We start from the raw sequence: 22,754 nt of genomic DNA on the forward strand, positions 1-22,754 counted from the left end.
TTACAGAAGCTGACCGATGTTATGCAACAGAAAAAAAAATCAACAAGTAAACGTTTTACACACAAACACTACACAACACTACAAACGTGTCAAAGCATGCAAATAAAATCAGAGTTGTTAAAACATAGTATCAAACAACAAAACCGTTATGTACATGAAAAAAACAGCCTCGTTTCAAAAGTCGCGGCCTCGTCAGAGGGACGTCGAGCTGCAGCCGTACGGTATTGCCTTCATTTGCCTGGGGTGACGTAAACAGAGCTGTACTCGCGGTCTACCATGGGACAGAAACGCTTGGTGTGCGCTCGGGCCCCCGTTGCGCCGCAGAGCGAACAGACGTACTTCCGAAGATAGGGACACAGCACATCTCCGGCTTGGTTTTTCAGGCGGTGAGAAAGAAACACCGCCGCTGATTCGCCGTTGTGTTTGCAGAATCCGCAGACCGTGCGCTGCGACGGCGCTTCCCGAACGTCAGGTGCCATGGCACGTGTTGGCCTTTGGTTTCGCTCTTCCGGTTCAGGGATTGCCGCCCTGCTTCGTGTGTCGGATGCATGGCAAACGGCCAAAGCTTGCATTCGTCTTTCGTCGCGGGCGTGATGACTTGGAGAATCCGACATCAGAAATCCGATGCTACGCCGCTCCATCTCCGGTGCGCTCCTGCAGGCTGGCTGTGGCCCACTGTGCAGCGTGTAGTGCGAAGACGAGGCTGAATCCGATTGGGCGTCAGACGTGCTCTGCCCCTGGGGAATGGTATTCGAAAGTCCAGTGTAGTCTCCCCAGATCTGAAAACTTTGGGCGTCAGACGTGCTCTGCCCCTGGGGAATGGTATTCGAAAGTCCAGTGTAGTCTCCCCAGATCTGAAAACTTTGTCTGTTCGATGCCATGATGCGCAGCTGACCACAAAACAACCCCACAACCATATATTCTAGTGACCGCCGCTGCCACTTTTTTTAGCCTTCACTTGGCTTTAGTGTTCTCTTTCATAGCATTCGTTTCGATGTCTTCTTCTTCTATTTTATTGGCGAATTGCAACCAGATGGAACATTATCGCCATCTACTGTTACATCAAAGCGTCCTTCATTTATATCCTTCCCATCAGGCCAGTATCCTTGAGAAAGGTGAAGCTATTGTAACGTGCATGGATAAGTAAACACGTTGGTTAACGTTGTCGCTTGCGGAGCGGGAGACACGGGTTCGCGTCCCGGCCTTGGCGGTTCCCGGACTGTCCCCCGAACCCGCTACAATATATTTGATACGACCCCTCGCGTATTCACAGAAGCACTTATACCATTACTCCAGCCCTGACTGGCTGGAAGTCATGAGCTACATGGGTAATCTGTGGGGGTGACATAGACGCAGCCGTGTGTATGCTATGTTTTAGCCACAGAGATAGCAGTGTGCCGACAGATAGGAAGGTTGCCACTGTTACCAAGTGATTATATTAATGCTTCAGTGGGAGGCTGTGTGTTAAATTGTACTGCAGTGCTGAAATAAAGTGCCCCGTTCTCCACCGCAGAGTTGGTCCAGCTCTTCTTGAATTTGTTACCAGCTACGAGCTGGTAAGCTAAATAGGCTAGCGGGACACCAGAGGCTTCCAACAACGTTTTGGGGCCGCGAAGCTGGAGAGGTAACACTGGGGGCTCGTCCGGGATTTGAACCTGGGACCTCTCGCACCCGAAGCGAGAAACATACCCCTAGTAGGCGTGAGTCATAGAGTGCGTGTCCTGGGCTACAACACCCCGCTCAGGGATGCACCGCCGCAAAGGGGAGGAGAACCCGAGCTGTGCGATTACGGCCTCACAGACAGCAGCGACGATGAGCATTATGAGCAAAAGGAGAGAAGGATTCCCACGCTGCGGCCAGGTCAGTTTGATGGGTCCAGTGCATGGAAAGACTTTCGTTGTCACTTTGAAAGCTATACACGAGCTAACCTCTGGACAGACGAAACTATGGGGGTACAGCTTAGGTTCAGTTTGACCGGAGCAGCTGCTGCTATCGTCCATAAGAATCCAATATCTGGTCGGTGGAGCTATCAGCGGATTGTACGTGAGATAGAGGCCGCCTACGGGCCATGCTTAGAGCGCGCTGCAGTCATCGGCATTGAACTGAGACAAAGAATCAGGCAGCCAAGTGAACCCTTGTATGTACTGAGAGACGACCTCTATGAAAAGGCGACTATCATGTATGCTGATCGTACAGAGCTGGAGCGGGACGCCATCGGTGCGGAGACCTACACTAACGCCCCGGCCGACGCAGAGATGGTGCAAAAAAACCTGTTGTACGGGGTGCGTGGCTGCTCATAGTCGACCCGGAGCCCCTAGTAAAAAAAAAAAACCTATGTGTTCCAGAGTGTTATTTATTCATTTATTTTTTATTAAGAAAAGAGTTCCAGTATTGTAGCGAATTCGGGGGGCAGCCCGACCGGACCGTCACAGCCGGTACGCGAACGCCGATTTTCCACACCGTGGGCGACAACGTTAACCACTCGACTAAAGGGTCTGACACATTAAACAAGTCTATTCATTCGTCTACGTTACACTACCCCCCTCCTTCGGGATAGGGCGTCCCCGGCCAGAGATCCCACTTCTGGCATCAATGTAGCGAATTCAGGAGGCAGCTGTGGGAACCGCCAGAGCTGGGACGTGAACCCGTATGTTCTGCACCGCGGGCGACAACGTTAACCAGTCGACTAAAGGGTCCGACTCGTTGGCCAAGGGCTAGGCCGGGGCTAGGCCGAGCGGTTTCTGGACTGCCACCGAGGTCCTAACATCCAGATCCTAACAAGGTCCGAACAGCACTCCGAACAAGTCACGTGATATAAATAACGGCATGCCCGTGAAAAAGCCCGGAACAAATTTACTATTGTCACAGTAAATTTGTTCCGGCCGGGGAAAAACTTCCGGACGACGCGACAATGGCGTTCTAATCAGCTGTTCGGTAGCGTTCGGTATGGGTGGTAGCGTTGCTAGGGCGGTTACTATGAAAGGTAGCTGGTGAGCGCTCGTGCATTAACGTCAGGTTTTTTGCTTGTCACGAGACTTCATTCCACCTCAGACTACAAGAGCGTGAGTTGGACAGACGCATATCTCCCACCTCTGGCTATATTTGCTGTTTTCAAAGACCACTGCATTGGTTTTGTGGACATAATCCTCGTCAGTTCTACCATTATTTATATTATTGACAAGCGATTTAAATCAACGTTGCTTTTTAATACTTTGGTGTCTGTAAACCTAACAGTTAACTAGTCTCTACCCATCGCGTTAGCTATAGTCAGACATTAGCTTGCTAGCAGCTAGATAATGTACATATTATTTTCATGTATGTAGAGGTATGTTTTTTTGCGACCAAATTTCTAAAAATGTTTACAGAAGTCTAATATTGAAACTTTTTAATTTTTAATAAGTTAAGTTGCTCTTTATAACTTTGTTTACCTTCATGTCTAATAAACTAATCAAATGCATTTCATTTCATCCTTCATGATTTCATTACAGTTAATGCATTGCTTTGGTGCATGCTGCCACCTACAGTAGGCTATAGGAGTGTCTAAGGCGGTACATAAGGATCTTGCCACAGAATAGCTTCGAATCCCTCAAGAGATGTGAGAATAAAAGTGAAGATATCCCTTGCAGTAAGTGCGGAAGTGTGTGAAAACAAGGTTAAAAAGATAAATGAGTAGAGAAGAAATGGATATATTGTATGTTTTTTCCTTTTTCCTCCTTTTCTTTTTCCCTCTCCCCCCCTTTCCCCCCCCCCCCAGCAGTCCCTTTTGCCCCATTTTGGGTGTGTGTGGTGTTAGTTAGTTAGTGTAGATAGCGGGACCGAAAACTAAAGCACTTATGATCCTAATTCTTTTTGGAGGTGGTAGGTATTATCTCAGAGAGTAAGGGGAAAATCCCAGAAAATTAAAATTATGCATAATTATGCATAATTATGCAAAATAAAATTGTTTCTAAAAATAGCTAAAAACCACTGTTCTCGGCATTTCGGATGATTCTGAGCATCTTTGATTTTTTCACCTATATAAGAACATTTTTCTGGGATTTAGAAATGTTTTGGCATTATGCAAAATATGCATTTTTGCAAAAATGCCTTTATGATCCTAATTTTTTTTTGGAGGTGGTAGGTATTGTTACAGAGAGGACCAGGAAAATAGCAGAAAATTAAAATAAGTATAATAATTATGCATAATTATGCAAAATATGCATTTTCTAAAAAGGGCGAAAAACCACTTTTCTCGGCATTTCAGATGATTCTGAGCATCTGGGGGGAGGGAGTTGGAGTGGAGGGTAAACCACTTTTCTCGGCATTTCAGATGATTCTGAGCATTTGGGGGGAGGGAGTTGGAGTGGGGGGGGGGTTAGGGGCAGGGGGAAGGCGGTTAGCTGGCAGGATGAAGAGGAGGGAGATTTAGACGGGTGGATAACCAAACCGCTACATTGTAGCGGGGTTCTTCTAGTATTTTGCATAATGCCAAAATTCTAAGTCCCAGAAATTTTTTTATATAGGTGAAAAAATCAAAGATGCTCAGAATCATCTGAAATCCCGAGAAAAGTGGTTTTTAGCCATTTTTAGAAAAATGCATATTTTGCATATTTATGCATAATTATGCATAATTTTAATTTTCTGGGATTTTTCCCTTACTCACTGAGACAATACCTACCACCTCCAAAAAGAATTAGGATCATAAGTGCTTTAGTTTTCGGTCCCGCTATCTACACTAACACCACACACACACATTCCGAAAATATATGAGTAGACTAGAAGAACCCCGCTACAATGTAGCGGTTTGGTTATCCACCCGTCTAAATCTCCCTCCTCTTCATCCTGCCAGCTAACCGCCCCCCCACTCCAACTCCCTCCCCCCAAATGCTCAGAATCATCTGAAATGCCGAGAAAAGTGGTTTTTACCCATTTTTAGAAAATGCATATTTTGCATAATTATGCATAATTATGCATAATTATTTTAATTTTCTGCTATTTTTCTGGTCCTCTCTGGAACAATACCCACCACCTCCAAAAAAAATTAGGATCATAAGTGCATTTTTGCAAAAATGCATATTTTGCATAATGCCAAAACATGAGTCCCAGAAAAAAATTTTTATATAGGAGAAACAATCAAAGATGCTCAGAATCATCTGAAATGCCGAGAAACGTGGTTTTTTAGCCATTTTTAGAAAAATGCATATTTTGCATATGTATGCATAATTATGCATAATTTTAATTTTCTGGGATTTTTCCCGTATTCTCTGGAAAAATACCTACCACCTCCAAAAAGAATTAGGATCATAAGTGCTTTAGTTTTCGGTCCCGCTATCTACACTAACTAACACACACACACACACACACACACACACACACACACACACACACACTAGCACCACACACACACACATTACGAAAATATATGAGTAGATATATATATATTTCTTTTTTTTAATGAGATGGACAGCAATATTACCTATATAATTCAGCTTTTGATTATTCTTGGTAAACTCTACATCCACAAATCTAAATGGTCAGACTCCAAACTCTGCTTTCATCGATTTGATGTTGAACTCCAGCAGTATGGCACCTTAACTGAAAAGGTGAAAAACAAAAAAGCTATAAACACTGTCGATATTTTAATTAAAGTACATTTTATTTGAACTCTGAGAGGACTTAAAACGAGTGGACTTTGAACTCCCCTTGTCTGGACAAATTTGTTCTCTCTCTCGCCCTCTCCCCCCCCCCTCTGACAATCGTATGACCTCTGTTGTAAATTAAAGTTTTTTTTGGAGGGGGGGATAGTGGTGATAGGAAGTACACGCATTTTCGCACATGCGCTGAACAAATCGGGTTATTGGTACGGATCGGGCAATGACAAGACGTTCTTTAAGTCAGGTCAATTTTATTTGTATAGCCCCATATCACAAATTACAAATTTGCCTCAAGGGGCTTTACAGCAACAAAACATCCTGTCCTTAGACCCTCGCATCGGATAAGGAACAACTCCCTAAAAAAAAAACGGAGAAAAAATAGGAAGAAACCTCAGGGAGAGCAGCAGGGGGAGTGAGAATGGGCTCACAGGGGAGATCTCTCTCTCAAGACTGACAACGTGTAATAGATATTGTGTTTACACAACAGAAAAATACGTATTTGTTTACGTTCTTTACAAAAACAAGAAAAATGGGTATTTAATAAGAAAAAAAATCTTCTATTTCATAATCAATAAAAACAAAGATAACGTTATTTTATTTAAATCCCAGACACTGCCGTAAATTTCTTCGACATACTTCCGATAGGAAGTAGACGCATTTCCGCACATGCTTTTTGAATACCTTTATTATATAAACAAAATGTGGCCATAACAATAACAAATTAGCAAATAGTACGACTCAGACTGAGCTATTACATTACAATTTGTTTTTTGTATTTCACAAAACAAAAAAAGGAAAAAAATAACAATAAAAGACAAAAAGACAGAGGCCTAATCAGAAGTCATTATATCTATGTTTTTGTAAATATGCAAAGCTTGTTTGGTTTGTATACATTTCAATGCTTTCTTAAAATTTATTCATTCATTCATGAAGATTAAGAATATTGGCTTGGCATTAATAAATCTAGATCTACGGATACATTGTTCAGCCATAATAATCAGGCTATTGTACAACATTTCCATATTTTTTCCTCCATTATAACTCCAAATTTAATATCCTTATAATCTAAATTGGGCAAATGAAAGTTCTTTTCAGATATCCAATTTTGAAATAATTCCCAAAAGGCTCTAGTATAATTACAAGTATAAAACAAACGTTCTAACATTTCGATAACAGAATCACAAAACATACAATTGTTTTTAATCAATGTTAAATATTTGTCTCAGAAACTCATTACAAGGATAAATATCATTTATCATTTTAAAATGAGTTTCTTTCGCTTTTGGTGAAATAGGGAGAGTGAGGTATCTGGTTCTAGTTCTGATTATAAACTCTTTAGGATAATCTTTATGTATATATTCTTTTTAATGGTAGAGGAAAGAGTACGGAGGTAAGGGCACCCCTTACAATTTTGTTTGTGCATTTTTACCTCCGTAAAATCGAGATTGTCTACGTAAAGTGAAGGCAGCTGTGGTACTAACACGTCATAAGACATTCCTTTTATCATATTCTACTTGTGGGATTGCCTTGATAACCATTATTGTTTTTTGTACACGTCACATTGAATTTATCAATGAATTCATTGTACTCTAGAACAGATTTACTCTTGAATCCATCAAATGTAAAATAGACCAAATAACCACACATGCATTGAATAAATCGGGTCTTCGGTATCGATCGGGCAATGACAAGACGTTCTTTCACAAAAGAAAGAAAAAATGCGTATTTATTCATGTTCTTTACAAATACAAGAAAACTGCGTATTTAATAAGAAAATGTTTAATCTTCTATTTCATAATTTATGAAAACAAAGATAACATTATTTTATTTAAACCCCAGCCACTGCGGTAAATTGCTTCGACATAGTACTTCCGATAGGATGCAGACGCATTTCTGCACATGCGTTGAACGAATAGGGTTTTCGGTACGGATCGGGCAGTGACTGAAGGAACCACCATGGTTGTTGCTAGATCCAACGGGGTGTAGGGACGGAAGTAACCGTGATTGGCTGTTGCGTCGACCAATACCAACGACCATCCATGAAATGGGTGGGGTCTAAGCGTACGTCTGTCGCCATTTCACAATGGCGTGATTGCAACCAGGAATCAGGAAGAAACACGAAAAGTACACATTGCCATTGTAATGCCAGTTAATGCTTTGCATATGAAACCTATTGTTTTCGGTCATTATGCCACTGTGTGGCATAACCTGCAGTCAGCTGAGACTGAAGAGGTAACACAGATGCGTGACGAAACGTTTCTCTCTCAATAAACGTTGTGTCCAGATGAACAGATTCAACCTTTGCGATTTTCTTGCCTGCAGTATAAATACGTTTGAGGACGCCTTCCAAGAAATAGACCTTTGTGTACCTAGTCCAACAGCATGCCTCGGCTCTCCCATTGTGACCTTTAATGTGTGATGAATGTATACTGGCAAATTTACATAGTACAAATTCAATATTCAAAAAAGTGTATAGTACAAGCCTTTCTCTAGGAGGATGATGTCTTGCAAATTTTGGGCAGCACGGTGGCCCGGTGGTTAGCGCTGTGGCCTCACAGCAAGAAGGTCCTGGGTTCGAACCCCGGAGTTGTCCAACCTTGGGGGTCATCCTAGGTCGTCCTCTGTGTGGAGTTTGCATGTTCCCCGGTTTAATCAGAAAGAAAGAAAAAAAACCCTCACAACGTGCAAGTACTCTTTTCTTGCAGACATTAGACACACTTGATAAAGATTTAATCACCATACAATATTCAGTGTTCAACAAAGCAATTTAATGAAATTTTAAAGTTGGGCACAGTAGCAAATTTAAGACAGATTAACAATGTTAAAAATTTTAGTACATGGCGCTTTTAATCAACTCATAATTTCATTCCAGACAATAGCTAAACAAAATCTTTCAAATATAATGCAGTGGGCCTCATGTAAAAAACTGTTGATACACACAGATCTGTTCATAAATTGTGCTGCAAACTATTTAAGAACTCTTGAGGCATTTACCAGTCCTTTTATTTTGTATTTGTTCGTTGGTATGACCTGAATGAGAGAGCGATACAGACATGCTGCAAATAAATATGCACAAGTCTCAGTCAACCATGTATTTTCAAGAGGGAAAAGTCCACAAATTGTTTGTATACCTCATGGAAAGAATAGTTTCAATATTGGAGGAAATTTAAAAAATGCTGTTATCATTTCCAGATACCTTCTGTTCTGATACGGAAAATATATTTAAATGGAGGCAGAAATGCTACTGCCAGCTCATATGGATTGAGACCAGTAGGGCCCTGCTTTGAATAATTCCTTGTCAGTTCTTAGAAAATCCTTTGTATACCTACCAATTATTAACGCTGATGCAAACAGAAGGTGTAAAGCTAAAGCACACGTAACACTAATTAAACTCCCGCACACTGCTCATAACCAGCATGCATAACTACAGCTAGCGACACTTTAGATCCATTTTTACAGCAACATGTCTGGCGGTAAAGGCAGCACCTGAGCATCTGTCCAGATTCCTCCAAATCGTTTTTCTGTTTTACACAACACTAAAAATAAACTGTCCTTACATTGACTTTTTGAGGTGCCAAATGTGCTAGTTGAAGGTTCACTAGTTAGCACATTCAATTTATGAACAAGTGGCTTTCAACAACCAAGAAACTTGTATAAGGGCCAATATGGGTAGCTAAGAATGATTCATGAATCCGATTAGATTTTTCTTATACACTTTGCAAATTTAACAACAAATTTAAAGTGGCAGTAGACAATGTTTCAGCCCCCCCGAGCCTGGCCACTGTCCAAAGCAAGAAACAACTGTAACAATCCCAATTTAAACTAGAAACCTCAAATTCAGTGTTATGATAAAGGCAGAGTAAAACATCTGGTAGTATTAATAAATAGGCAGGTTGTGTTACTTACTGATCCAGTAGAAAGAGTGCCAACTGAATATCGGTTTGGAACCCTCTCGATCTCTGTTTCCCCGTCAAGATATTCCCCCCTAGCCAAAGTTCAATACAAAACCAGGACACTTAATTAACCTTAACCTAACCTCAGCCTAACCCTAAACTTAACCTAACCTCAGCCTAACCCTAAACTTAACCTAACCTCAACCTAACCCTAAGCTTAACCTAATGCTTACCTTAACCGAATTGTAACCGATAGCTAACCTGTTTTCATGGGAACGCTTTCGTCTGGCTTGGGGGAAACAGATCTCAACAGGGAAACAGAGCTTGATACAAAACTGGAGCTCGCTCCATCAAGTGAATGTCCGTCTGAGGTTCACTCTTGTTTTACCTGTTTCTATCTCTCTCCCTCCTCGTGTCCTTTGCCCGTTTCATCCACGGGATTCTTTTTCTCTAGCCAGGCAGAGTTTCCACTGTCACTTCAGTTGTTCCACCATCTGCAATTTCCACTACAGGGGATGGCTACCAGGGAAAACAAAAGCACCATCCTCTTTCTAGTTTGGTTGCGCAATGGCTGTTGCGCTTCCTTTGTGCCATAAATTGAGCCTTCACTTTACTGCAAGATCATGCCCGGTGGCAGACAGAATTGCAGAGTAAAAGCAAGTGAAAGCAAGGGTTATAGGGAACCAATCTAAATGCTGGTGGTGTCATTATTCTATAGCCATTACACTGTGCAATCAACATTTACTTCATAATAAGTTCAAACAAAAAGGTTGTCTACTGCCACTTTAATAAAATTAAACAAATATAAGGGAAAGGTAAAAGAATATTCCTGCATGAGGTCCAATGAATATTTAGATGTATACAATTTTATAAAGAAGTGAACTTTTGCAATATGCCCATATTTATCATATTCATCTTTGTATCAGTTAAATTACATTGCCCTCTATACAATGTATCAGATATTTTGTGTTCAATTTGACATTTGAGTATTCTTTCCACATGATAACAGAATAAACAGACAAATTAATACAGGCTCACCACTGGAATGTATAAGCAAGCAAATAAATATAAAAATGGACGGGGGAAAAAGGCAATCAAATTGATGATTGTATCACCATACAGTTGCAACATGGGATAGCAGAATAGTGTCCTGCACTACGTTGGTATTAATGTCCCTGTACCATTTATATCCTGATGCCAGCATGTATATGCATTCACTGTTGCCACACAGATCATAGACAGCTTTATACATGAATGTATCATGCATTCAGAAATCTATTGGTACCTTAGTCCATGCAAAATGAATTCCACGAGTGACATTTTTGTTCAGAATTTCTAGTTTGCCTCATTCACAAAGGTGAATCATCTACCTAAGAAATACCTGTACTGTACTACACAGTAAAGTTTCCCAATCCCAAGTGACACTTGGTTCAATGTTTGATTCTTTTCCTATATGCTTTAAAAAAAAGGCATGGCAAATATTTACTTGCTAAACTCCATATCATGGGCTCAATTTCCCAGACTAAATACTGAGTGTCATTGCAGTTAATGGAGAATAGATACGTTTAATTCTGGGTAAACCAAGTAAGATCTTATCATTAGTCAAGTGTCAATAACAATATCTTCCCGGTATTGGAAAATATACAGTTTGGCACTGCTCAGAATGTAACAAAATGGAACTGGTGATACCATTAGTGTTGGCATATAAGAGAACCAATCCACCATATCCCATCAGCCCCATGTCCCGCCATTTTGAGAAGATGGTAGCTACAGGGTTTTCCAGTAGAAGTGAAAAAGAAAGCCTTTGAGCGATAAACTGCAGAGTGCCTTCATGCTGCTTTCAGCTCTGAAGAGAATAGAAATTATGATTAATTTATGAATTAGATAACAAAACTGGTAATTGATATGTATAAAACAGGCTATGATCAACATTTGGCCTAATACGAATAGTAGCATACCACTTTTAGAAATTTTCATATGTGGTGCATGAACAAAACTACCTGTAAAAGCTGTAACATTTTCAGTTTACTATCCAAATCAATGCAACTGAGGCTGCTACTGAAATGGGGAAGGAATAAGTTCTTTAGTTTCCTTTTATAACATTCCTGTTAAGTACAATAAATCATACCTCAGAAAAGTGAGCAGGACTTGGGTGGCCTAAAAGGATTATCACTGGACGGTACCCCAACCAGAAGAGGATCCTTGGCAGCATTCTGCAGACAGAAGTTTCTTAACTCGGCAGCAGCTTGAGACACCTGCAGCACAACGATAGTATTAAAGGTCAGGTCTAATGGCTTAGAATATGTTAAGTTCAAATCAACACTGATGGAGTGATGTTTCCTAATGGCAATTCATCTCTTTTCGCTAAATTTCAGTAAGAATGAATAAAAATAAATATGTTTTATATACCCAGATTTCACTGGAGTGCCAAAACCCCCTTTTGAGAAGTGGCTGCGTTCAAAGTGACAAGACCCTTCCATTAAAATTTTGATTGACCGGGAAAATTAAAACACATCCACATGGGTTCCCACACTGGTGTGTTAACATCTCTGAGCTCGCATGTTTTGAAATATGCCAGCTGTTCAGCCCGTATCAAAATGAGCCATAATCGGCTGCAGAAAATGAACCTGAAGTTGATCAGCCTCCAATTCAAGGATTCCAAGGTATTAGTGATTGTAAGTTGGCATGATTTACAATACTTGAATTCTATGGATCAATTAGCTGTCTGGCTATTACTACAAGCTGTCATGTTGTTTGTAGCTACTGCAGCTAACACCGGTTCCTAACATACCAAACACAATACGAGTAAGCAAATGCATGGCAATTTCACTCATCCAAGTGTCCAGACAGGATCTGATAATGTCGCAGATTCAGTAAAAAAATGACGGTCACCGGTCAGCTTGCATAGTGGGCATTAACTTTGCTTCAACTGTCATTGGAACAAGTCAATGAAACTGCTCAAACAGAGCCAAAGTGAGCGATTTCTCAACCAAGCGAAATGTCTCTTGCCCCGTTCGCTGTCGCACGGAGCTCGTTATGTCAGATGAATTTAAAGTACTGAAAGAAATGTTGTGTCGTTTTGCGTCATGTTTGGATGGGCTATAATACACTGCTCAAAAAAATAAAGGGAACACATAAGCAATGCAATGTAGCTCCAAGTCAATCACACTTTTGAGATATCAACCTGTCCAGTTAGGAAGCAACACTGATTTGTGAATCAATTTCACCTGTTGGTAAATTGTCTAATTTCCACCTGGTGGAAATTAGACAATTTGCAAGACAACCCCTATAAAAGGAATGGATTTGCAGGTGGTGGCCACAGACCATTTGCCTGTCCTCCTCTTTTCTGGCCGATCTTTGGTTAGTTTTTCATTTTGCTAGTGCCCTCACCACTAGAGGTGGCATGAGGCGGTATCTGCAACCTACAGAAATTGCTCAGGTAGTGCAGCTCATCCAGGATGGCACATCAATGCGTGCTGTGGCAAGAAGATTTGATGTGTCTCCCAGCACAGTGTCCAGAGCATGGAGGAGGTACCAGGAGACAGACCAGTACACCAGGAGACGTGGAGGGGGCGGCAGGAGGACAACAACCCCGCAGCAGGACCGCTATCTGGTCCTTTGTGCAAGGAGGAACAGGAGGAGCACTGCCGGAGCCCTACAAAACGACCTTCAACAGGCCACTAATGTGCAGGTTTCTGCTCAAACAGCGAGAAACAGAATGCATGAGGATGGTATGAGGGCCCAACGTCCACAATTGGGGCCTGTGCTCACAGCCCAACACCGTGCAGCCCAATTGACCTTTGCCAGAGAACATCTTGGTTGGCAGATTCGCCATTGGTGCCCTGTGCTCTTCACAGATGAGAGCAGGTTCACACTGAACACATGTGACAGACGTGAGAGAGTCTGGAGACGCTGTGGAGAACGTTCTGCTGCCTGCAACATCCTCCAGCATGACCGGTTTGGCGGTGGGTCAGTGATGGTCTGGGGAGGCATATCCTTGGAGGGCCGCACAGACCTCTACGTGCTAGCCAGAGGTACCATGACTCTCATTAGGTACCGGGATGAGATCCTCAGACCCATTGTCAGACCATATGCTGGTGCAGTGGGCCCTGGGTTCCTGCTCATGCATGACAATGCTCGTCCTCATGTGGCCAGAGTGTGTCAGCAGTTCCTGTATGTCGAGGGCATTGATGCTATGGACTGGCCCGCACGTTCCCCAGACCTGAATCCAATCGAGCACCTCTGGGACATCATGTCTCGTACCATCCGCCAACGCGATGTCGCACCACAGACTGTCCAGGAGTTGACCGATGCCCTGATCCAGGTCTGGGAGGAGATCCCTCAGGAGACCATCCGTCGTCTCATCAGGAGCATGCCCAGACGTTGTAGGGAGTGCATACAGGCACGTGGAGGCCACACACACTACTGAGCCTCATTTTGAATCGTCTTGAAGAATTTCCACAGAAGTTGGATCAGCCTATGTTCTCATTTTCCACTTTGATTTTGAGTATGATTCTGAATCCAGACCTTAATGGGCTAATGATTTTGATTTCCATTGATCATTCTTAGGTTATTTTGCTCGAAACACATTCCTCTGTCTAATAAATAAAGATTTTCAGCTGAAATATTTCATTCATCGAGGTCCATATTGTGTTTTTAGGTGTTCCCTTTATTTTTTTGAGCAGTATAGATTCTAGCAGTAGCTAGCAAGCGATGATACAGCATCACTATTTGTCTCCATAGTACATTGTCTCCTGCGTCCAAAAATTCACAGAATTGAAATCGAGCTGTCGAGAAATTGAATGGTGAGCTGTCAGGGCCATCAGGGCCTTCTCTGCTGACACTGTCAAAATTAAATCATAATGTGTTTCTCATAGTTAAATTGAAGTGTGCCTGAAATGTGTTTGAATTCAATTACTTGTTTTCTCATAGGGCTGAGTAGGGATTTCCTATATTGGAATGTCATCGAAACACATCACAGCTCCTTGGACCAGCACTAGTGGTATTGCTAGCCTTTCACTGAAGCTCGAAGCTGCAAACTGATTACAACTTTAAGTGACTGTACATCAACCGATCAAATTTTGATGTGTAGTGACTCGAGAGAAGAGGAATCAAAGTCAGTAGGAGCAAGACGGAATACATACGAGTGAAGGAGAGGGAGGACAGTGGAAAGGTGAGGATGGAAGGAGTAGAGGTGATGAAGGCATATGAGTTTAAATATTTGGGGGTCAACTGTACAAAGTAACGGGGAGTGCAGAGGAAAGGTGAAGAAGAGAGTGCAGGCAGGGTGGAGTGGGTGGAGAAGAGTGTCAGGAGTGCTTTGCGACATAAGGGTACCAGCAAGAGTTAAAGGGAGGGTTTACAAAATGGTTGTGAGACCAGCTATGTTATATGGTTTGGAGACAGTGGCACTGACGAAAAGACAGGAGGTGGAGCTGGAGGTGGCAGAGCTGAAGATGCTAAGATTTTCATTGGGAGTGACAGAGAAGGACAGGATAAGGAATGAGTATATTAGAGGGACAGCTAAGGTTGGACGGTGTGGAGATAAAGCAAGAGAGGCAAGATTGAGATGGCTTGGACATGTGTGGAGGAGAGATGCTGGGTAATGGGAGAAGGATGCTGAACATGGAGCTGCCAGGGAAGAGGAAAAGAGGAAGGCCAAAGAGGAGGTTTATGGATTTGGTGAGAGATTACATGCAGGTGGCGGGTGTGACAGAGGAAGATGCAGAGGACAGGAAGAAATGGAAACGGGTGAGCCGCTGTGGGGACCCCTAATGGGAGCAGCCAAAAGTAGTAGTAGTGACATAACGCCCCATGGGCCCTGCAATGTATTGATGCTAGCCCTGGTGTTGTTATCAACTTTGAACATGAGCCTTTGGCGAGTTGTGAGCGAACTAATTGCAATGGCCATCACATTCACAGCTACTGATGATCTTGTTGCCGATCTACTTCGTGTATTTTGCAAGGGGAGGATTGTCTCTATTTTTTTACACGTTCTCCCAAACTGACTAAATCACTGGATGAATTTTGTGAGAGAAGGCTGCAACAAGTCTCTCAAGTGAGGTCAAATTTCAACTCCAGGTCAGCATGCACATTTTTGTTATTGACCTGAAGGCAGTGCACAGATAATATTGTGGCTATATTTAATTGAATTTGTTGAAGTTGCGCGAGTGACTGGTGAACACTATATCAACTGTGAAAATTTGTTGTTTTTGTACCATGTGGTGTGCGTGTGCAATCTGGTTGCTGAATGACAAAGGGAGCTCTGATGATGATGCTGGTGTGTGTGTGTGTGGGGGGGGGGTGTACAGTTTGTTACTGAAGGCCCTGACTTAAATCCCACGGTATGCTACTGCGAACTGACCTTTCTTACGTCACCGAGGTAGTTTACTTGTGTACTTGTGACAGGGCGACATTTCAGGAAGCCAGAATGAAAGCTGTACATTACTAAATATAGCCATGACCATGGTGTATAATTCCTGCCCAAATTGCCATTAAACAGTACCGACTGAAGCAGATAAAAGCCTTTTCATAAGACCAAACCTCCAAGTACAACTAGTAGGCCCAAGTGGAAACAGTTACATACAGGGTGATCCATTCATCCCACTCATTCTCTCACTCACTTTAAGTCTTCTGCATAAAAGTTGGAAGCAAAGTCAGAGAGGTATCTTTCCAATGCAAACGGTAAACCGACAACAAATTGGGCTACAAAAAAAAAACCCAACCTCAACACACACTACCCAGTGGTGTAGTGGTGGTTGAGGAGGTAGGCATACTGCGACCTTAGATGGGTAGATCATTAAGGAGAATGTGGGTATACTCTACTATATCAGTGGCGTTTTGGCTGATAGGTGATTACACTCTAAACTGACAGAAAAAGAGGTGGGTACGTATACCCTCCACGGCACCACTGACACTGACCCCAAAAAGCTAAGTTAGCATGTTAGCTACGACGTCAAAGTCAATCGTGAAGGAAGCGCCGAGTTTTAGTGGACTTTATGAAAATCTTAGCTGGCTTAATTTTTAACGCGTTTCTCACGAACACTGCGCAAAATGTCACCCGACGGTGCAGCATTGAGACCGATGTCGTGGTGCTTCGAATAACATCTAAAAACTTGTGTAAATATTTTGTTTTTTGTTTGGGACGATGTAACCACTTCCTTCGTGTCATTTGTACGAATTAGAGAGCAAATGAGACACCCCTAGTGAAACATTACAACGTAGTAGTTTATTTCCGTTTAGTTCCGAGACATTCTACAGTATGTGGTGTTGAGCCCCCCCGGTCTTCCGCGTTTATCTGTCAAGTTGTTTTGTTTTTCAGTCATTCGTACCTTGATTCTCCGGACATTGGCCTCTAATCGAAGTTGTTTTACGGCTCTTTGTGCGATGACCAGGTTGCTGCTTGCATTGTTGTTTGACATGACGACGAGGGCTTTCAAGGCGAGGATTAGGGTTTGAAACTAACTTTGAATAAATGCAGAAGGGGGTGTAAAAAAAAAAAGCCTAAACATAAGCCTGAAGCCTACACCCAACTCAAGTGTGTGCCCGAGTGAAAACCATTCAACACTTGCCATCCCGCCCCCATTTTTCCGCAAGATGCTCTGATTGGCTGGGGGTCAATCCATCAAAAAGTAACTTCCCCATTCCGTGGACTTTCAAAACAATCACCTAAATGAATCGACGTGACACCACTTTGCAATAATTTCTCATTGAGGGAAAACGAGAACAATGGGCAGTGATAGAACTATGCATCTGGACATTTAAGTAGGACAAAACTCATGAACCGACGAAACGATCGGCCCTGTACTAGATCTACATTTCAAAGAATTATTCTCCAGCTACTCTGGAAATTAACGTGCCCAGTTTTAACTTCTGTATCCACCATAATCTGTGTTTGGGAAAAGTAATTTTTTGAATTATTGCAGAGTGCAGTACATAATGTCTGATTTGTCCGCATCAGTGTACATGCCCCTTATGTTGCACTAAATAGCACGTGCGTGTGCTTGTAGTATGTAGTTTTACTTGTGTTCCCATGTGCGAGAGTGTATTGGTATATGGATAAAATATAAATGGATGTAAACTTATATTTTGATTCAGGCTGTCAACAAATTTCCCCAATTCAATTCAATTCAAAACTTTATTGCAGACTCGGGGTCCATAACAGACAAAGACAAATAGGTTTAAAAAAAAAAACAACTCACACATACACAGAGTAAACACAATAACGTAACACAAATGGAACAAATCCGTGTCTTATATGAGGCAGCTATATCAGTGGTTCCACTGCCAGGATTGGTAGCGTGTGGCACTGAATCTTATATTAGTTAAACTCATGATGATTACATTATCAGAGTCATTGAGCTGGCAAATAAATTTATACATGAGATTTCTAAGAAGAGCCTGAAAGGTATTGACTCCTGCAGCCACAAACATTTCACTTGCACTACACCATCTATGTCTTCTTAGTAGTATTCTCATAGCATCATTATAAGCTACTCGAATCCTCTGTAAGCTTGCTTTTTTGTAGTTTGACCACAGGTGTGCAGTATTAAGTGGTGTACAATATGCTCTGAACAGAGACATCTTCACACTAACTGGACACGTACTAAAGTTGCATGACAGAGTGTTTGCTTGTGCATACATCATGTGATATTGCCTATAAATATCATCATCATCTGTCATTTGTTCAGTAATATAATGCCCAAGATAGTCTACCTTATTACATACCCCAAGATTATTATCAGACAATTTAAAATCAGGAAATTTTAGATGATTGACCTCTTTGGTTCTGCAGATCATGACAACACTCTTACTAGCATTGTATTTGATATCATGTTCCACACCATACACAGAACATATCAAGGAGCTGCTGGAGACCAGCACTATAGGGACTAAGGATGACAAGGTCATCTGCATACATAATATGGTTCACCAAGGTATTACCAATCATGCACCCAGTGTTACAAGCTTTCAACTGCTTCGACAAATTATCAATGTATAAATTATAGAGAACTGGAGACAGAATTCCCCCTTGTCTGACACCATTGCTAACCCCAAATGGGACTGAAACGCTATTACCCCATTTTACTTGCATAACAAACAAATTTCTATGATTAACACGATCGCTTTGGAAGCCTCAATAAAACACATAAGAACCGATGAGTTATCTAGGCTGCATATTTTACCAGCTTTGTCCTTAATGACTGGCACTAACAGTACAAACAACATTGAGTCTGGTAACAAGCCATGGACCATAAAGCCAGTAAAACAAATAGCAAGGAGAGGAGCTATCCTCAGAGTGGCATATCTAAGGTGTTCAGCAGTAACATGATCTAAGCCACTTGCGTTGTTGACAGCTTGTTTATAGCTTGGTACACCTCGTGTGACATGATCACCATTGAATCTTCACTCTCAATATTGCCCACCTTAAACAGATTACTTTGGACACAGTTGAATAAGGTACTATAATGCTGTCGCCATAACTCAGTGCATGGTAGAGATGAGATGTTTTATAGTTGTTGAGAACTCTCACTTGTCTGTGAATGTTCTCATTCATCCAGGTCATGGTTATCCAAAAGAATTGAATTGAGTGTAACTGGACGTGGTATGATAATACCACGTCCAGTTGCACTCGATTCAATTCCTTTGGAGAACTCTCACTTCTTTCCAAAAATTAGCAGGATTATTTCCTAGCACCTTCTTAGCCACGGAATCTGCCCTCATGGCTTGCTCATCTCTACAATTTTGTATCTTGTATTAGTGCGCTTCTTGTGTTCAAGCTCAGGCCCTTGTCTGGGTCTGCATGTCACAGCCCAAGATTTAAAGGCTTCACAGGCTTCTTCATGATACCCAGCTACATACTTGTTCTAACCATGCCTGATGTTTGTATCTTATTTTTATACTTATAGTAGGGCTTACTACCTTCATACAGAGCACTAACAAGAAAGACAAGAAAGACAGGCCAAGGAATCTACAACATAACACAGCCAGCCCTCATGAAGCATGCATTTTCTGGAAGGGAATGTATGCTGCAATGGGAAGGGACTGCAAGGGAAAAAATGAACTTGGTCTTTTATGAAAGGCTTTCATATGAGGCCTTACAAAATAACAAACGAGCTGTATGGTTTAAAATAATATTCACAAGGGCATAATCTCCGAAGTGTCTTCCCTACAATTTGCTTTTATGTGCATGTGCTAGTGCTGCAAAACCAAACTATTTTTCAGTGCTATCATAACATCAAGACTGTTCCGCATTTTAGCAATGGGCAAAGCCTATAAGTAAACAAACACGCAGATAGTTTTCTGTTCCAAATAACTAGGTTAAAGATTTTCAGAGATTAAGACTGTTTTCAGCTGCTTTCTCAAAAAAAGCAATATACCGACTCTACATTATTCCCAGTTTCTTGTGACCTAATAATCCGATTAAAAGAAGAACAACATGTAATCAAGAAAGAGTTGTTCATGCAAATGATTCTTTTGCCATTACTTTCTCAGTGTCATCATGTATCCTCTGGGTATACACTTTTGCCAGAAATGTTCAGCGCTGTTGTCGCTGTAACAATAGGAACTATTGTTAGGAACCCTTGTTTAGTTCCTTGTTTCCACAGAGGTCGTTTATGTTGTTGCACCATGAATAACGGACCGAGCGTGATGTATAACCTTACGTGCCGAAGTTATTATTAAAGTTTATAGCCCAGTGGGGTTGAAACGAGTTGTGAAGTCTTATTAGTAGAAGGAAACAACGCACTTTAACATGGTGGCAGCGGCGGACGACTCGGTTTGAAGTTTGGTGCGGAAAAGTTTTATAGGAGCGGGAGAGCAGTTAGTGTTGCTGAGCAACGTTCAGTATATGTTAGCATTAGCTGCTAGTGTGAGACTGCCGTGTGACATGGATGGGCTAAAACCACCTCAAACGTTATGTCTGGACTCAAGCAACCTTCCGAAGACATGGAAGGCCTGGAGGGACGAGTTTGCTCTGTATGTGGATTTAGCCATGGCTGACGCCGATGACAAACAGAAGGTGAAACTGTTCAGCTGTCTTGTCGGGGAGAGCGGCAGGGAACTTATGGACACGTTACTGGGCGACACACCGAAGGATGCATGGAAGTTAGATGACGTTATCAAGAAGTTTGATGATCACTGCGACCCCAACGTTAACGAGACTGTGGAACGTTATCGTTTTCTTTTTATACAAGAAACCAGGGCACCAGTGAAAATATAGACCGTTATGTCATGGAACTGAGAGTGTTGGCAAAAACATGCAACTTTGGGACATTGAGAGACTCGCCCATTCGGGATCGGATTGTGTGTGGAGGTAACAACACAATCATAAGAGAAAGACTGCTCCGGAGAAAACTTGACACGGGACACATGTTTGCAGCTGTGCAGAGCCGCTGAGCTCTCAAAGGACAATGTGAAAACCATCTCGGGATCGATGGTGGAAGAGGTACATGCAGTGCAAGGAGCACAGTATCGGAAACAGACGAGCAACACTGTGGAGTGCAGATATTGTGGAAAAACGCATGAGAAAAGTAAACAAAAGTGCCCAGCGTTTGGGAAGAAGTGCACAAAGTGTGGAAGAGAGAACCACCTTGCAGCAAAATGCAGAGTAAAACCGGAACTAAGGAAAAAGAAATATGTGAGTAAAATAACAACTGGATCTGAGAGTGATGAATATGAAGATATTATCACCTGTGTTACTGAAACTGAGAAAAAAACTGTAGATGCAGTAGAGACTGACACAGGGAAAGATGTGCATACAAAGACTGTAGAGGATGTAAAAGAAACTGAGAAAATGAAGAAAACTCAGCTTCTTTATGCAATATCATCCCAATTAACCTGTTGAATCCAGATGCCAAATTAGAACACACGAAGAGTGTACTAGTAATGTACAACAAAACCAAATTAAAACCACTGGGAAAATGTAAAGTGAAAATAAGAAACCTGAGAAACAACAAGCTATATCACTCAGAGTTCCAGGTGGTGAATGCAGCTGGTACAGTGCCTCTGCTGGGTAGGAGAGCCAGTGAGGCAATGAAATTGATAAAAGTGCAATATGAAAACATCATGACAATAGACAGTATTGTCACAACAGAAACAACAACAGGACAGTGGACAATGGGACAAATTAAAGATGAGTATGCTGATGTGTTCACTGGCGATGGGTGCCTCGAGGGAAAATACAAAATAGAGGTGGACAGCACAGTGAAACCAGTACAGCTGCCAAAGAGGCGGGTCCCAGTCGCCATGATGAAACCGCTGAAGGACGAGCTACAAGACCTACAGCAAAGAGGGATCATAACACCTGTAGAATGCAGTACAGATTGGATCAGTGCAATGGTGGTGGTACAGAAACCAAGTGGGAAACCAAGAGTGTGTATCGATCCCAAGCCTTTGAACAAAGCTCTAAAGTGCAGTCACTTCCCACTGCCAACCATTGAGGACATTTTACCGGACTTGTCAAAAGCAAAAGTGTTCACAGTGTGTGATGTCAAGAATGGATTCTGGCATGTGCAGCTGGAGGAGTCCAGCTATCTAACAACATTTGCCACTCCATTCGGATGTTACAGGTGGCTGAGGATGCCAATGGGGATAAGTCCGGCCCCAGAAATCTTTCAGAGAAAGCTCACACAAGCGCTGGACGGTGTACCAGGCTTGTACATTACAGCTGACGATGTACTGATCACAGGCCAAGGGGAAACACAGGAGGAAGCTGAGCGTGACCATGATGGAAAACTGAGACTGTTTCTTGAAAGATGCAGACAAAAGAACATCAAGCTGAACAAAGACAAATTCAAGCTGAGACAAAAGGAGACCACATACATTGGACACCGCCTGACGGCTGATGGACTCAGGGCGGATCCAGAGAAAGTGCGTGCCGTTGAGAAGATGCCGGCACCAACTGATGTGAAAGGAGTGCAAAGGCTGCTAGGTATGGTAAATTATCTAGCCAAGTTTTGTCCCCACCTCTCAGACCAGTGCATAGTGTTGAGAGATTTGACACACAAAAACAGGGAGTGGAACTGGACAGCACAGCACGAGGAGGCTTTCCTCAAATTGAAAGAAACTATAGCAAAGGTCCCAGTACTGAAATATTACAACCCAGATGAGGAACTCACAGTGCAGTGTGACGCTTCAGACACAGGCTTAGGCGCAGCGCTTATGCAGATGGGTAAGCCAATAGCATTTGCAAGCAGAGCACTCACTCAAACAGAGCGTGGGTATGCGC

At 42.2% G+C, this 22,754-nt stretch overlaps 2 protein-coding genes across 2 annotated transcripts; both read right to left on the reverse strand.

Moving 5' to 3' along the window:
* Positions 1-230: 230 nt before the first annotated feature.
* Positions 231-881, reverse strand: nanos3 (nanos homolog 3). Its single transcript, XM_056280447.1, has one exon. It carries the CDS (start codon positions 879-881, stop codon positions 231-233), a length of 651 nt encoding a protein of 216 aa, XP_056136422.1.
* Positions 882-8,008: 7,127 nt separating this feature from the next.
* Positions 8,009-16,950, reverse strand: si:ch211-286b5.5 (uncharacterized protein LOC100003596 homolog). The gene is made up of 3 exons (XM_056279547.1): positions 16,858-16,950; positions 11,655-11,781; positions 8,009-11,372 (listed from the first exon to the last, which is right to left on the reverse strand). The coding sequence occupies exons 1-2, from the start codon at positions 16,945-16,947 to the stop codon at positions 11,656-11,658; spliced, it is 216 nt and encodes a 71-aa protein (XP_056135522.1). The 5' UTR covers positions 16,948-16,950; the 3' UTR covers positions 8,009-11,372; position 11,655.
* Positions 16,951-22,754: the final 5,804 nt, after the last annotated feature.

This window comes from Lampris incognitus, chromosome 5 (genome assembly GCF_029633865.1).
Source record: "Lampris incognitus isolate fLamInc1 chromosome 5, fLamInc1.hap2, whole genome shotgun sequence".
NCBI lineage: Eukaryota > Metazoa > Chordata > Actinopteri > Lampriformes > Lampridae > Lampris > Lampris incognitus.